General features: G+C 48.2%; 1 protein-coding gene across 1 annotated transcript; it reads left to right on the top strand.

Annotated features, from left to right (window-relative positions):
• Positions 1-2,686: 2,686 nt before the first annotated feature.
• Positions 2,687-13,556, top strand: BTNL2 (butyrophilin like 2). Its single transcript, XM_036249439.1, has 6 exons — positions 2,687-2,765; positions 4,266-4,616; positions 6,381-6,662; positions 7,696-7,716; positions 11,805-12,152; positions 13,270-13,556. The coding sequence occupies exons 1-6, from the start codon at positions 2,687-2,689 to the stop codon at positions 13,554-13,556; spliced, it is 1,368 nt and encodes a 455-aa protein (XP_036105332.1).
• Positions 13,557-16,935: the final 3,379 nt, after the last annotated feature.

The raw sequence follows: 16,935 nt of genomic DNA, 5'->3' as shown, positions 1-16,935 counted from the left end.
CAGAGGGACCAGGCGGGCAGAGGGACCAGGCGGGCAGAGGGACCAGGCGGGCAGAGAGACCAGGCGGACAGAGGGTCTAGGCGGGCAGAGGGACCAGGCGAGCAGAGGGTCTAGGCGGGCAGAGGGACCAGGTGGGCAGAGGGTCTAGGCGGGCAGAGGGACCAGTCGGGCAGAGGGACCAGGCGGGCAGAGGGTCTAGGCGGGCAGAGGGACCAGGCGGGCAGAGGGACCAGGCGGGCAGAGGGTCTAGGCGGGCAGAGGGACCAGGCGAGCAGAGGGACCAGTCGGGCAGAGGGACCAGGCGAGCAGAGGGACCAGTCGGGCAGAGGGACCAGGCGGGCAGAGGGTCTAGGCGGGCAGAGGGACCAGGCGGGCAGAGGGACCAGGCGAGCAGAGGGTCTAGGCGGGCAGAGGGACCAGGCGGGCAGAGGGTCCAGGCGGGCAGAGGGACCAGGTGGGCAGAGGGACCAGGTGGGCAGAGGGACCAGGCGGGCAGAGGGTCTAGGCGGGCAGAGGGACCAGGCGGGCAGAGGGACTGGAGGGGGAGCAGAGGGACCAGGGGAGCAGAGGGACCAGGCAGGCAGAGGGACCAGGCAGGCAGAGGGACCAGGCGGGCAGAGGGACCAGGGGAGCAGAGGGACCAGGCAGGCAGAGGGACCAGGCGGGCAGAGGGACCAGGCGGGCAGAGGGACCAGGCGGGCAGAGGGTCTAGGCGGGCAGAGGGTCTAGGCGGGCAGAGGGACCAGGCGGGCAGAGGGTCCAGGCGGGCAGAGGGACCAGGCGGGCAGAGGGACCAGGCGGGCAGAGGGTCTAGGCGGGCAGAGGGACCAGGCGGGCAGAGGGTCCAGGCGGGCAGAGGGACCAGGCGGGCAGAGGGACCAGGCGGGCAGAGGGACCAGGTGGGCAGAGGGACTGGAGGGGGGGCAGAGGGACCAGGCAGGCAGAGGGACCAGGGGGGCAGAGGGATGGGGGGGGCAGAGGGACCAGGGGAGCAGAGGGACCAGGCGGGCAGAGGGACCAGGCGGGCAGAGGGATGGGGGGGGGGCAGAGGGACCCGGCGGGCAGAGGGACCAGGCAGGCAGAGGGACCAGACGGGCAGGTCTGCGGCAGTGTGTTGTTTTGGGGCACTGCTGACAGTTTGGGCTGGAGGGGATTCCTGAGTTTTGTGGGATGTTTAGCAGCATCCCAGGCACCAACTATTACATGTCCCCTCCCCACTGTGACAACCAGGAATGTCTCCAGACATTGCCAAGTGTCCTCCAAGGTAAAAACTGCCCCCTTCCCCATGGAGAACCCTGGTCCAAAGCAGTGTCTCCCACTCATACGTGTGCACAGATCTCTCTCTGAGCACCAGGGACGCGTAAGATGCATTTTCACTACTTTCTTCCAAGCTTCATTGATTTGGACAGTTTTTGCTGGAGTGCAGTGTGGTTCGCCCGCTGCTCCCCACGAAAGGCCTGAGGGAGCACAGACCTAGGAACTGGCTCTGCAAGTGCGGGTCCTTCTTCGTTCACACCCAGCGATGGTGCTGGGCACGGGTGTGCCTATCTCGGGGTGTCCTGGAGGCATCGGAGTTCCCTCCTGTCTCACGGGAAGGGCCTGCTCCGTTCCGAAGCGCTCAGTCTCATTTTCATATAAACATTTTCGCGCTCTTTTAAATCCAGGCATTGTGACTGGGTTTATATTAATTTCCTTAGAGATATTTTGGTGAAAGTACGCATCATTTAAAAAATCAAATAGAGTGGAACTCATCTGCTGAGCCACGGGGTCCGCAGTCCGCGGCTCAGGGCGGTTCATCTCCCTGCCCTGCGCAATCTTGCCGGCATAGTTCTGGGGAAAGAGACGGAGCCACTGGAGTATTGCCCCTGAGCAGGCTCGCCTACCGGAGTGAAGAGTCCTTCAGTAAGACACTGACACACCAGGTACAGTAAGTCTGAGACGTCTTTTCGTCTAGAGTTTTCAGTTTTCAGAATGAAAGCAGGTGCTCACTGTCCCGGCACCTTGTGTGAGAAGCAGCAGTTCTGTAAGGCTGGGCGGTGGGTGTGTTCGTCTGGCCAGGCTCTGCCGGGCGGGGCAGCTGCTCTCCTCCATTCCTGTGTCTTCAAGACCATACGAAAGGCTGTTTAGGGTTGTTTCCTTGGTCACTCCGTGTGCAGCACCATTTCCAATACCCTGCTCTTCACTTTCCCAGGCGCCCCCGCCTGGCTTCCCCGAGGCCCCGATGCGGGCTTCCTGGCTGCGGTGTGGGCTCAGAGCTTCCCGCTCCTCCTCTCCTCCGGGGAGCCTCTGGTGACGCAGGGCTTTGCCGGAAGGACTGGAGGATGGCGAGAAGAAGTCTCTGGCTCCTGCTCTATCATTTCTGCATGGCAGAATAAAAGGAACAGGGAGATTTAAGAAAAAGTGAATATTATCGTCCTTTTAGCCCAGGAAAGCTTTTGATGTCGATCGGAAATCTTCCTTCAGGCCTAAGCATAGCCTAAAGGGCAACCTTAGGTAAGGGGTGCAAAGGACCAATAACTGAGAAATGGAGTCAGGTCCATTTCACTGTTTGCTCCTGGAGGGGTTGATGTTGACTCCTTGTTACGACTACATAACCCTTGGGAACCTTGGAACCTGCTGTGGACACGTTGTTACTGCTGCCTCAGGTGGGTACAGCGTGTTTTCTCCTGTGTTTGCTCCAGGGAGGATGCTGGATTTTCCAGGGTACAGCCTGTCTGGCACCGTTGCCTCCTTCTTCTTCGTCCTGCTCACCATGAAGCAGTCAGGTAGGGTGCCCTCCCCCACTGTAGACCCGAATGTCCCAGAGACCAGTCCGGGGCAGAGGCCTCGATTCAAAGGGGCTAGGGCACGCCTACGACTGGGGTCCAGGGGCCAAACACCTGTGTTCCCAAAGTATCCCTCCACTTCCAGACATGTTACCTCTGGACAGTTGCTCAAGTACCTTCTGCCTTGGTTCCCTCAGCTTTATGATGAGAATAACAACACACCTAGGTCTCAGGCTAGCACAGGGTTGGGAGAAATGAGGCTGTGCACGGAAGCACCCCGGCGGGTGCTGGAACACGTCAAAGCACCCGCCCTCCCGCCCCTGTGCAGCACTGTGGGCCAGAAAACACGTTACCACCCGTGAAACAGCACGGCACTGGGAAGCAAGAACCAGCAGGAGAGACTTCCAGTAAATGGACTTGGAAGTCTCAGTAGCTGAATTTTGTTGATCAAAATATTGTACTTGGAAAAGGGATTATGAGAGCAGTGTCGGTGGGTAATAACCGAGCCCCAAGGAACAGCAGCGTGAGGAGTGGGCGTGGGAAGGAAGGCTGGGCTGCGGACGGAGTGCTGCCGGAGCCACGCGGGGCGGGGAGGCTGCCCGCGCTCCTGGTGACCACTGTGGGAGTCAGCAGAGGGACGGCCGGTTCCGGCTCCATCCTTCGGTTCCACGGACGAAGAACGCAAGCCGACTCACGTTCCGGGGCGACCTGTTGAGTAGCGTCTACGTGACACTGAACCACTTGGGATCTGCACAAAAGCCTGAGAGCATTTCGGGCTGCACCTGGCACAAGAAATGACTAAGCGTGATAACAAGCAGCATTATTAAACATCGCCTCAGTTTGCAGATAACAGTGAAGAAGTCAAACATGCCTCAAAATTTGACAGAAGGCTCAAACTCTCTAGACAAATCGCTGCCCTTGACCCACCACAAATGTCCTTGTAAAGACTGCCTTGTACAATAGCCCAGGAACTGAGTCCTGCCTGCTCCAGACCGAAAAGGGGAGGGGGGGCTCAGTTTTAACCCAGGACAGGAGCAACCCTGAGAAGCTGAAAAATCTATTGAATAAATTGATTACCTAAATGTTTATGAAAATAAATCACCACAAAATAGAAAATCAATCAGAAATAAAGTTCTCAGTTATAAATGGATTTACACATTACTTTGTTGGAGAATAAAAAACAATCTAGAGATGATGGTTTCAGTATTTTAAAGATGAAGAAATTGAGATTTCAAATCTCAAATCTCACTGAAAATAATGGATTTGCCCCCTAAATCACACAGCCGGTGACACTCACATTTCTGAACTGTGTTATTTGCAGTACACGAAACTGTGTCCGTGACAGCCACGTGTGCCCGTCACCATGCTGGGCTTCTCCAGACACTGAACCTAGAGCCCAGCCTCCTGCAGGCACCTCCGTTTGCACAGGCCGGGCAACCCAAAGCAAGTCGTTGGTCTCCCAGCTGACGTGTCCTGTTCCCCTTCTTCACTGTTTTGCAGATGACTTTAGAGTCATCGGTCCTGCTCACCCCATCCTGGCCCGGGTCGGGGAAGAGGCGCTGCTGACGTGTCAGCTGCTCCCCAGGAGGGCGGCCGTGCACATGGAGGTGAGGTGGTACCGCGCGGAGCCCGGCGCGCGCGTGCTGTCCGCGCACCAGCATGGAGCGGAGGTGCCCGACGTGCAGACGGAGGACTACCGGGGCCGAGTGGAGTGGGCGGAGGACGGCCTCGCCGAGGGGCGTGCGGCTCTGAAGCTGCGGCGCATCCGACCGTCCGACGACGGGCAGTACTGGTGCCGTTTCCAGGAGGGCAGCTATTGCGGAGAAACCAGCTTGCTGCTCCAAGTGGCAGGTGAATATCCGGGGAAAGACGTGGGGTCTCGGCGGGAGAAGTCTATCGTGTAAGTTTATTGCCAGTAAAGAAAACTCCCTTTAGTCACCAAGGCACTTCCTAACCCGACCCTCCACCCTGACTGTTTGAGGGCAAGTAGTTCCAAGTCTCTGAAGCAAGCTCGCACAAGCATGGCTCCCAGATTTAGCCAACGTGGCTTGGACTACTCGGCAGTTATTTTCGATCCATGACGTGTGGTCATTAGCGATTTTGCTGAGACATGAATTTGTGCCACGTAGGCTGATGTCCATGGGCAGGTCCGTTACTGAGTGAGTCTGGCGGGCTGCTCAGCGTCTCTGTCTCGGTGGGTTGGTGGTCTCCACCCAGCATCAAACGTGCAGTAACTGAGAGGTGAGCACTGCTTCTCTGGGTAACGCTGCTAGTCAGAAAGCAGCTACAGCGGCTGAGGACTTTGCGTTTCTGCGGAGATGATCACACTGTTCAGCGAGCCGGAGACGCACTGTGAGTGGCAGGTCTGCAGGGTGCCGTGTGCTAGCAAAGCAGGAAGGGGCGGGGGGAGGGCCTCCCTGAGGAAAGGACCTGCCTTTAGGAAGAACAAGTATCTGAAAAGTGAACTATCAGATGATTCCTGGCAGGACTAACTCCTCCACATGCTGAAGGGAAACTCAGGCGAATCCATTTATTAACCTGGTCAGGAAAATAGTTCTTAGGAGAGGAGGCCAAACCTGGCTGATACTGCTTCCTTTCGACTTCCCCACGAGGCTGTTTCCTACCTCTTTGTTGTTTAACACTCATAACTATGATGATTATTGCTGCTGTGTTCAAAGACAGTGAAGATGGATGAAAGAACCCATGTGGCTCTGAGATGTGGAGGGAGGGGAACATACTAAGGCAGGTCACTGTCGGGGACATTGGAACATGAGAACACGTTTTCCTAGGCTCCAGATGAAGGAGTGGGTCACAGTCATCCAGCAAGTGACACAGACAGAATCTCCATTTAGGAAAAAGGAAGCCTCCCTTGTTTGAGCTTGAGAGCTGTGTTCAGTAAAGAATTTCAACATTATGTAAAACTAGGATTTCAAAAAAAACCTTTGCCATTGAATGGAATATTTAGATATGAAAACTCCCATTTCACACCAGGCACCTCACTCAGAGCGTCCCAAGATCACAGCCACCAACACAAAAAATGGAAATAGTCCCCATGGAGGTGACTGCAGACTTCATATTAGTCTGTTTAAATTAAAGTCAAGATATCATCCAAAATGTCAGACAAAGTGACAACATTGTAAAGGACATGCAATTATATTCTTATTTTCAAATGTCCTTGATAGTGAAATGCCTTAGTAAGTGCCCCACTCGCCCGCTGCACATCTCAGCACCACATGGGTTCTTCCTCCATCGAACCACCTTGGACACAGTGACATGCGTGAACAAGGCAGTCTGAGGGCACCACCACTGAACTGTAGCCCATCTCTGTTCACTGTACCAGAGACATAAGCCAAATGTCATGTGTCCTTTCTCTTACTCTCCTGTCTGGATCCAAAGAAGAGTACTGTTTATGTGCTAAATTCAAAGGTCCAGACTGGGGAACAAATACAGTGTAGAGGAACAGCATTGGAAGAGGAAGAAGAGTTAGGAATGCTTTTAGCTCCCCAGGCCCCTGAACTTCTACTCTCTCCTTAGAGCAATGTCATGGGGATCTCAGCCTCTATGATCTGTGCCCACACAGGCTCCGGACCTCAGGGCTGTGTCCTCCCTCCACAGGTCTGGGGTCTGCCCCTCACATCCACATGGAGCCGTCTGGGGAGGGGGAAATCCAGCTTGTGTGCACTGCAGAAGGCTGGTTCCCGGAGCCCCAGGTTTACTGGGAAAACGGCAGGGGAGAGAGGCTGTTGACTTTCTCCGAGTACCACATCCAAGACGAAGATGGCTTGTTCTATGTGGAAGCCACCCTCGTGGTCAGAAACGCCTCAGCAGAGACTGTGTTCTGCTTCGTCCACAACCCTGTCCTCTCTGAGGAGAAGGGCTCGGACATCTCCATCCCAGGTCAGTCTGCGCCTCTAGGACCATGGTGCTCAGATTAGCAGGAGAGGTTCCAGGGACTGTTCCACATCACCTAGTATTTTTTAAATCAAGAAAATTACCTAGCATTAAATGATTTGTATTGAAAACTATAAAACATTTACAATGGAAAATATATACATTCTATTTTGATTCAATAGCTAATGTTAATGGTGTTGCAACTATTTCCAAGTTCAAGATTGTCTTTACTCACAAGTATGCATGACATTGTAAAGGAAAAAAAATTATGTTCTTTCAACGGAAATGTTTTCTTATGTGGCGTTATGCCGATTACTTCTAGAAACCTTTCATATGAAGATAATCAAAGATGGAGACAACTAGTTGTACAATAGTATCTTATAGCCTCATTGATAAATAGCAAGGAAAACAACAACCCAAACACCCCAATACAACAGTGGAGTGTTAGGTGTCTAGTTGCTATATATCGTAGCATTGATGAAAAATAGTATTTTCAAAAAAATATAGTGATTGAAAACATTCTTCATGATTGACTATTTAATGATGAATATTTCATCTCCGTATCACCAATCTATCTATAAGTAGGCAATTCCAATCATGTAAAGATTTTTGAGTTTTGGGGACACCATGTATATTTAGATATAAGGATATAAATATATAGTTATTCTTATAAATAGGTATAGAAAAAATTGAAGTAAATGATATATGTTAATATTAAAATGAGACACACAGGTATGTTTTACCTGTCAGTTTGGAATTCCAGGTGATTATCCCATGCGCTCTATACTTTCCATGCATTCATAAAAAGGATTTGTATTCTGGGTGGTGGGGCTGAAAGCATTTTTGTGGTGCAGAGAAAAGGAAAAACAGCTGAACCACCAGGTGGGAAAGAATCAAATTTCTCTACATTTAACTTCTGTTTTATGAATCCAGATTTCCAATAAAGTGTAGGACTTGCTTTTATTTTTGTGAAATATTTTATCTCCTTTTCCTTAGAACAAATTGCTTACTTAATATGTTATTCTCGTTCTTTTTCCAGAGAAACTTCAGACTGAGCTGGGTAAGTCCCCACACACGCTCGGGAGTGGATGAGCCTGTGCTCCTTGGGGGAGACAGGCTCCGTGGGCAGGGCCGCTGCAGCCACCGCCACACCACGTGGCTCCCCCTCCACGAGAACCCGAGGCGTGCCTTTCCCAAGTCCCATCCTCAGTTAGTACCAGAGGGGACCAGCAAAGCACAGGCCTCCACAGCCTCCTTTAGGCACATTTGCACTGTGTCACCTGTCACTTTCAGTGTTTATGGGAACCCAAGAGAGCCTCAGATGGACACCTTGTAAGGGCACAGACATAGTCTCTGCCTGTTAGCCGGGAGGAAGGGAGCTGCCTTCCGAGTGTGTGGGGGATGGCACGGGACAGCTGTGGTCCCCTGGAGGCCCTTTCACAACATTCTAGCATGAGTGAGGGCAGTGTCATCATGGTACCTGGAGGTCACCAGCCACGACCTCCACCTGCTGGCTCTGCAGGGTACCTGCCCCTGCTCCTCAGCCGTTTCCTGACCTCGTCAGCTCCGGGAGGCTGCTTTTCCATGCGGCCGGGCCCTGTGCCGCCTGGGCTGATCATTTTCCGCTTCTGTGTGTTTTGTGTTTTTCTTTTTTACTTAATAGTTGGACTGCAGGCATTTCCTTGTATTTAAGATAAGTGGTTTAAAAGTAATCAACTGATATTTGAACCTCTTTCAGTTTCTCCTTTACCTCGTTTTTGTCTTCTTCCTTTCTGTGACCTCTTCTTCCAGCCCATGACCACCAGCCTACATCCTGCCCAGATGCATCTGACCTTGCATCGCTCATTTTCTCTGCCATCTCCCCAAGTCACCTGTTACAGGAGTGTGTGTGTGCCTGTGTGCACATAGGTGATCTTTAGCACACTTCAGTGCCCGTGTAGGAGTTTCTGAGGAAAATCAGGGCGGCAAACACTCCTCGATATTTTCCAGAGTTTAGTATGACACTTTGGACCTCACTGGGCCATAAAGATAAAGTGCAGGGCTTCAGGAAGTTCAAAGGTAACTCACACCTGTGAGCCTTACCTTCCAAGTTGGATCCCTTTCTGTCTGGGGCAACATCGGCTCATGATCAGACAGAAACCTTAACCAGCAGAGCTTGCCAGGTACAGATCAGAAAGCCATGCCAGGGTTCGGCTGGTTGACACATGTCTCTGTCCTATAGGAAGATTTTAGGGGAAGAGTCACTCCTCCGAGTTACCTGAACCAATCGACATGCGCACTGGAGCCCCAGCACACAAAATGCAACCCGGGGTCATGTTGTTCCTAAATTGTGCTGACCTTCTGGAACACACTAAAACCAGACGACCAGACAGCTTCCCGAGTGGCCTCAGGCGCCCGAGGTGGCTGTGGATTGAGGGGCAGGAGCCGCACCGCTGCCTCTGAGCTGCGACCCCGAATTCGAGGGAGAGGCCAAGGGCAGCTGGCAAACCCAACTCTCGGGATGTTCTGAGACTGAAACCTCAGTTCCCACTCCGGCGAATAATGTTGTTTTTATAAAAATAATGACTAGTTCTTTGAAATTGCAATTATGTGCTGAGCACTATGCTAAGTGCTTTATAGGACTCTTTTTTCTTATGATAATTACAAAGGTTAATAGATTTATCCTCATTTTCTTTTCCTTTTTTTATCCTCACCAAAGGACATTTTTTCGTTTTTTGTTCAGATAGAGTGGGAGGGAGAGAGAGGAAAAGACAGAGAGAGAGAAACATCGACGCGACAGGGTCACATTGAGTGGTTGCCACCTGCACGACCCAACCAGGGCCGGGGACAATGTAACTGAGGTACATGCCCTTAGCGGGAACCGAACCCGGGTCTCTCTGGACCGCAGGCCGATGCTCTAACCACTCAGCCAAACCGGCCAGGGTTCTTCTCATTTTCCAGTTGGGAAATAATCTTAGAGACCCATGTGGTTTGCCAGAAACCACCAAGAAATTGTATGTTTGCTTTCTAATCTATGTCTCATTTACGAGTGCACGTTCTTAATCATTTACGTGCAATTTAAGTAAATCATTGGTCCCTATGAACATGTTGAATTCGATCTCTAAGGTGTCAGGTTCTAAGGGTGTTGGTATGATCTGACATAATATAATATAATGTTAGGAATGAGCTAGCCCACTTGATTGAAGTGCTGATTGAATGAGAATTATATATTATGACAATGGGGTTATCAGGTTCAAGGAATGAGTGTATAGTCTGTGTCCTTCATGCTCCACAACAGATTTAATTTTCAGTGGATATTCAGAAGGCATTGCAGGAACATGCATCCAACACTCAAGACTACAACAGAACAATAAATGTGGGCGCAAACTGTGTGGGAGGCTGCGTACAAAACTGCCCAGAAGAGATTGCAGAGATGCTCTTAAAGAGCCAGTACTCTGTAGAACGCCAGTTATTGCAAGGAGGTCTGCGGGGCTTTCCTCTGGGCCCTAAACTCGATCTTCACTTGGATTCTGGAAAAACAGGAGTTCTAATATCTATACAACACATGATTAATTAAATCTCCAAACATATATTTTTCTTTCTTTAGTTTCCATTAAAATCAATTTTAGTTCTTATTTAAATTGTGCCTGCCAGGGTAATAATACAGCTTGATATGCACCACTAGCCATGAACAGGTAGAAAATATCCTCATATGGAACCAGAAATGTGGAAACAGTCTGTTCTACTGTGCAAATTACTGTAAGACACATGGATGGAAAAATGGCAGCAAACTAATCCCTACATCATTTTTTTCTTAAAATAATTAAAGTACAGTTGGGATACAATCTTATATTTGTTATATTAGTTCCAGGTGTACAATATAGTAATTCAGCATTTTTATACCTTACAATGTGATCACCCCACTAATTGTAGTAACTATTTGTTCACTTTGTTGACTCTTACATTTGTTTTTAGATTTTAACAGACAGGTGTGGAATGGATACATACTTTAGATTTTAACAGATACATATTGTTTTAGGTAACACTGAAGGACAAAGCAAACAAAATGTTGGAAATAACTGGGAGTCTAAGTTTTGCTAGATTGGAAGGGAGTACTCTGAAAATTAGAATTGTGCTGACAGTGAGTTTTCTCTCTTGAGAATACCTAGCAGATTTTGAATAATTACATAATGAGGACATTTTCGCCTTTGATTATTGTCTCCCTTCCAAATAATATGCAAATTTATACCTATTTTTCTCCTATCAATGATCATAACATATGTGAAAGCATTCTGACCATTTGATAGGAAAGGATGGCTCTCGGTTTAGCAAAGCGCTAACCTGGCGCGGCCTGGGCCTCTGGGCGGGAGGTGTAACCTGGCTGGGGTGCAGGAAGCCAGCAGAGAGAAACCTCCATTCTCCAAAATGGGAAGATCAGACTCTGCTCGTGTGTTCATCATCATTTTGCATTCTGTATTTTGCCAACCTTCCCAATTCTTGATTTTATTTTTCTCAAAATCATCTGGAGACATCGAACTTGGTGTGTATTTAGAGCCCCAGGTATGTGGACCGAGGGGAACTGAAATATGATGCTGGATCTGACTCACAAGGTGTTATGAAATCAAACCAGGGTGAAGTGTCTTGACAACTTATTTCCCGCCTTCTCCATCATCAAGGCAGAGGGTGGGATTTGCTTCAATGCCATCAGGTCTCACAGTCTACATGCCTCTGCTCACACCGCATGGTCATCCGAGAGCTTTATAAGGATATTTTATTTAACTACAGAACAACTTCAGGCTTTTGATAAGGATATATTTGTTTTATAGTTTAAGGAACTGGGGCACACAATAATTAAGGGGCCATGCTGATTTAGATTATAAAGTAATATTTTTATTCTAGAAGTTTTAATTGCAAAATTCCTTTATCGGGCTGTAACCTGAATGAAATTATAGTTCGGGGCAGGTGAAGGTTTTGTTAGTGATTTTTTTTCAGACAGGGACGAGCTCTGTCCTGACTACACCAAACTTCCCCCTCTCCAAAGAATGACCTTAGCTTTGAACTCCCCTGGGATGCCGGTGGGTTCTAAACCCCACTTGAGATGTTCTTGCTGGTGGCAGTTTTTGCTTCATTTTGAGTCTTTCATTGTATTTTTTCTGTTGTATTTAATAGCTTCCTTAAAAGTGATTGGACCTTCCCAGCCCCTTCTTGTCAGAGTGGGAGAAGACATACAGTTAACCTGTTACCTGTTCCCCAAGGCTGATGCAGAGAACATGGAGGTGAGGTGGGTCCGGTCCCACCGTTATCCTGCTGTTTATGTGTATATGGATGGGGACCACATGTCTGCTGAGCAGATGGCAGAATACAGAGGGAGGACAGTGTTGGTGACGGATGCCATCAATGAGGGGAGACAGACCCTGCTGATACATGATGCCCGGACTTCAGATGATGGGCAGTACCGGTGCCTTTTTGAAAAAGATGGTGTCTACCAGGAGAACAGTTTGGATCTGAAGATAGTAGGTAAGTTTTCTACATAGATGTTTGGTTCCTACTGGTTTAACATGGTAGTTCTGGAATATTTACCTGGCATCTGAAATTTTCTTAATGCCCACTCACTCATCAAATTTATACTGAATCCTCTGACGTGAAGTAACTGCTGTAGATACTTCATGTCCACATTCTCAAATGGACCAGACTTAATTTGTTGGCTACAGAATTTGTACCCTTCCCAGGATCTCCATAAAGGAGCCTCCCATTTAGTGAAATTTGAGAATTTTCTCCCTAATTTACACAGGACCCACTATTTCACAGAGTGTTATTAAAATTCTGTGAAATGTGTAGTTACTAGGAAGTATAATGATTTGAAGACTAAACAAGATCCACATAGAAAGAAAATAATAAATACTGACAGAATTGACAGGATGGAGGAGGAAAGACAACATTGTCCCCTGCCTCATAATTTGCCACTGTCTATAAGGTGTCCCCAAAATGTACATGGGTGTGTGTGTGGATTCTATTACATTTTGAAAATGAAATGTACTTTAATAAACACTGGCTTAATAATTTTTCAAAATTGTGCATATATTTTTTGGGACACCCTATATATTTGTGAATGAAACTTGATTTTCCAAGGCTACCAAATGCCATGGAAGACAAAGGCCAGCCCCTTGGATACTCTACCTGGTGCTCCCACTGACTTTGTGTCTAAATTAATTGACACGTGTAGGGGACATCCACAGAAGCACCTGTGGAGAAGTTGGATGGCTCCCACATGTTCTGCCGTTGGACATACATATTGATGATTTGATCTTGGAGACTATTCTCTTACTTACCCACTTCCTGGTCATGTGATTTATGCCCTGGTCAAAACCATTTTGTTTTTAGGTATAGAGAAAAAGTGATTGGATTTGAAATTATTGCATTCCTTCATCTGTCCCAGGATAATTTTAGAAACACAAAAATAGAAATAAAAGTGAGCCAACGAAACAAAGCAAACGCTGCAGCGAGCGTCCTGCCGGAGCGCAGCACAGCCCCTGGGAGCTCCGCCCGCCCAGGCCCGGGCCTCCCGTCCTCGCAGGGACCGCGCTGCCGGTACGGCCACCTGAGGCTGCGTTCTGTGTCTTGATCTCTTCCCCAGCTCTGGGCTCTTCCCCGCGGGTCACCGCGGAGGGACTGAAGGACGGAGGGATGCGGCTGAGGTGCACGTCGGGAGGGTGGTTCCCACAGCCACGCGTGCAGTGGAGAGACGTGGAAGCACAGGCCGCGCCGGCATCTTCCCAGGTCCTGACTCAGGACAGCCGCGGGCTGTTCCAGGTGGAGGCCCTTCTGGTGGTCACCAACAGCTCTGCTGTGAATGTGACCTGCTCCATCAGTAACCCCCTTCTTAGCGAGGAGAAAACGGCAACTTTTTCTCTCTCAGGTTAGTGATTTCGTGTGATCTTCTCAGCTTTGGGAAGTAAATATGAAGATCAACCCAGACGTTTTGTTTTTCTCATGGTGGACTGTCTTCTGGATTAGAAACCAATGTGTCTTAACACCACCTTCATGACTGTGGACTGGGCGATTGTATCCTTTGCCACCCTCGTTCTTCCAGTGTTTGTGGTAATAGAGCAGGAAAAGAGAAGGAGGACAGATGTGTGTGTGAGTGTGTGTATATGTGTGAGTGTGTAGGTGAGTGGGTGTGTATGTATGTAATGTGAGTGTGTGTATGTATGTGACAGTGAGTGTGTGTGTTTCTGTGACTGTGTGTGTTTGTATGTATGTGACTATGAGTACGTGTGTGTATGTATGTGACTGTGTGTGTGTATGTATGTGTGGGTGTATGTGTGGGTGTCAGTGTGCATGTATGTGACTGTGAGTGTGTGTGTATGTGTCTGAGTGTATGTGAGTATGTATGTGACTATGAGTATGTGTGTGTATGTATGTGACTGTGTGTGTGTATGTATGTGTGGGTGTATGTGTGTGTGTCAGTGTGTATGTATGTGACTGTGAGTGTGTGTATGTGTGTGTGTATGTGTGTGAGTGTATGTGTGCATGTATGTGACTATGAGTATGTGTGTGTGTGTATGTGTGTGTGTCAGTGTGCATGTATGTGACTGTGAGTGTGTGTGTGTATGTGTGTGAGTGTATGTGTGTATGTATGTGACTATGAGTGTGTGTGTATGTATGTGACTATGTGTGTGTATGTATGTGTGGGTGTATGTGTGTGTGTCAGTGTGCATGTATGTGACTGTGAGTGTGTGTGTATGCGTCGGTGTATGTGTTTGAGTGTATGTGTGTATGTATGTGACTGTGAGTGAGTGTGTGTGTGTGTGTGTGTGCACGCGCGTCTGTGAGGAGCAAACAATAAAGCAATATAGACCAAGTCTCTCAGCCTGCAGAGCAGGGAGAAGCAGTGCAGCCCAGTTCGCACCCTCCTCTCGTGACTTCTTCAGATACAGGGATCGTCTTGAAATTTTCCTAGTTTTATGATTTAATGGGATTTTGGGGTTTTCATTTTAGACTCCAGGATGACTTTTTCATGGAAGATACTACTAATTTTGGGATTGCTTCTTCTGGTGACTATAGGCCTGATCAAAAGGAAGAGCGGTAGGACAGGTGAGTTGGGTGAACCGACGTGGAGCACACGTGGCAGTGGGCACCCTCTTTTCAGGACTCGCACATGGCAGTCACTCTCCAAACAGTCAGTGACTGATGAAACACCAGTCCAGCCCTTGTCTTCACGTGATTGAGACCGGTGCGGAGTGAGGTCGGCGTTTACAGTGCTAATAGAAGCAGAAGGATGAAAAGACAATCATTGGATCCCCGAGTGCACATTCCCAGGTGCTCTAGTTAAGGGAGAGGGAGAGAAACCGGATGAAGCAAAGCTCGCTTTCAAGGCTGTGAGCCGAGACGATCGAGATTCTGCTGGCGTGAACCCTTCACTGAGATCTTAACTCTATGGTGACTTGATATGGTGATGAAAGACTTCTCCCGTATTGATAGGCTGTTTTGTGTTCCCTAGAGAGTCCTTCCACTTTAGATTTCTTGTGTCACTGTAATATTTGTTTGACTGTTTGGATGTTAATTTTACGAAATTAATATTTTTGGTACTTCCACAATATTGCTTATCATCAGAATGGATTTTCTTTCTCTACAGTGAATGTAACTCTGGATCCAAGTACAGCTCACCCAGAACTATTCTCTCTGAGGGAAAGAAGTGTGGGACCCTCGGACAGCCATGCAACCAGACGTCCCAAGAGATTTGATGGCCTGCTCCGTGCTTCGGGCCAGGAGGGCCTCATGTCAGGGAGGTGGTAGTGGGAGGTGAAGGTTGGGGACAGGATGGGATGGGTCCCAGCGACCGCCAAAGACAATGTCATGAGGGAGTCATCTCTGTGTCACCTGAGAATGAGTTTGGGCAATGGGTGGCCATGGACATGAGCAACCACCTCTTCTCCAAGCCTCCTCTCCCTGAAGATGGCCCCAGAGACCTCCCTGAACTATGCCCGTGGACATCTCTTCTTTTACGGCGCGGCCAGGTGCCCTGTCTTCACTTTCCCCGTTTTCTTCTCTGAAACTCTACCTCCTCTTCATTTTGGGCCCCTAATGTAGGTTCTCCTGACATCATTCCCTTGGGTTCTGGAAACCAAAATTAGGTTCCAAGCCCCAGTTTGTTTCTTCTTCTACCTTCAAATGGGACTCATGAGACCATCAGGTACCAGGTCAAAGTGCTTTAATCTCACTCTGACTTCGAATCTGACCTGGTGGTTGATCCCTTCGGAGACCTAACCTATCCCCGTTCTCTGATATCCTGCCCACCGATTACAATCTGATGACCAACGAGCCTTAGAAAGTCCAAAGGAGAATGCAGTTTAGCCTAGAGAAGGACATGCGAGCAATGATCAAGTATTTGATTGGTTTCTATAAAAAGGTAATTATCCAAGTAGGGCTGAGAAAATGATAAAAAGAGTAAGGGAAAATACAGTTGAGTATACAGAGAAAAACCCATCACTAAGGTATAATCTAGAAAATCATATGAAAGGTGGAATACCAGGCTCTCTCAAAAAGTTAATAGAAAATGTGGAGTGGAGATAATTTTTAGAAATTCTAGTCCAAGAGAAAATTTAATTATGTATCATGTATATGAAAATGTGCATTTTATTTTTATATTTAAAATAAATAATTATAAGATAAATAAACACAAGCAATACATGTAACAGTAAAAATATTTTAAAGTCATAATAAATTAAAGAAGAGAAGTTACATGTGGGAGAAGAAATAATGTGGAAAAAGAGTGACTTGGAAAAAGTCTTAACCTCTTCTGCGGTGAGGAGGAGGCTCAGCGGCAAAGGGCGCTGCCCCGCCTCCAGGAGGCGGAGTCTGCTTTGAGGTCATTCACCCACAGCATCTGGAGTTCCCTTCGGGCCACACCATTTAGTTTCTGTTTAAACTCACAAATCTGTTTGAAACTATGCATTATTCTCCCACAATTATGTACACATTCATTTTATTTATTTAAAAAATTTGAAATTGTGGTAAAATTCATCGCCGAAACTGTTTTAAAGCGCACAGTTAAGTGATATTTATGCTTTCACAATATTGTACAAGGGTCATCTCTATCTAGTTCCAGAATATCTCCCTTACTCCAAAAGGAAACGCCACCCCCACCAAGCAGTCATTACACACTTTCCCTTCCCCCAGCCCCTACTAACTGCTAATCTACTTTCTGTCCCAATGAATTTGCCTATTCTAATATTTTATATAAATGGAATCATGAAATATGTGGATATTTTTGTGTCTGTTTTTTTTTACTCAGTGTAAT

The sequence above is a fragment of the Molossus molossus genome, unplaced genomic scaffold (genome assembly GCF_014108415.1).
Source record: "Molossus molossus isolate mMolMol1 unplaced genomic scaffold, mMolMol1.p scaffold_m16_p_8, whole genome shotgun sequence".
In the NCBI taxonomy this organism is placed as follows: domain Eukaryota; kingdom Metazoa; phylum Chordata; class Mammalia; order Chiroptera; family Molossidae; genus Molossus; species Molossus molossus.
This window is presented reverse-complemented; position numbering and strand designations above follow the sequence as displayed.

Bases quoted from the DNA above. Each gene is read 5' to 3' on its own strand.
- BTNL2 (XM_036249439.1), top strand. From the start codon at position 2,687: ATGCTGGATTTTCCAGGGTACAGCCTGTCTGGCACCGTTGCCTCCTTC. The intron at 2,766-4,265 runs GTAGGGTGCCCT...ACTGTTTTGCAG, and splicing joins GCTCACCATGAAGCAGTCAG to ATGACTTTAGAGTCATCGGT. The intron at 12,153-13,269 runs GTAAGTTTTCTA...TCTCTTCCCCAG, and splicing joins TTTGGATCTGAAGATAGTAG to CTCTGGGCTCTTCCCCGCGG.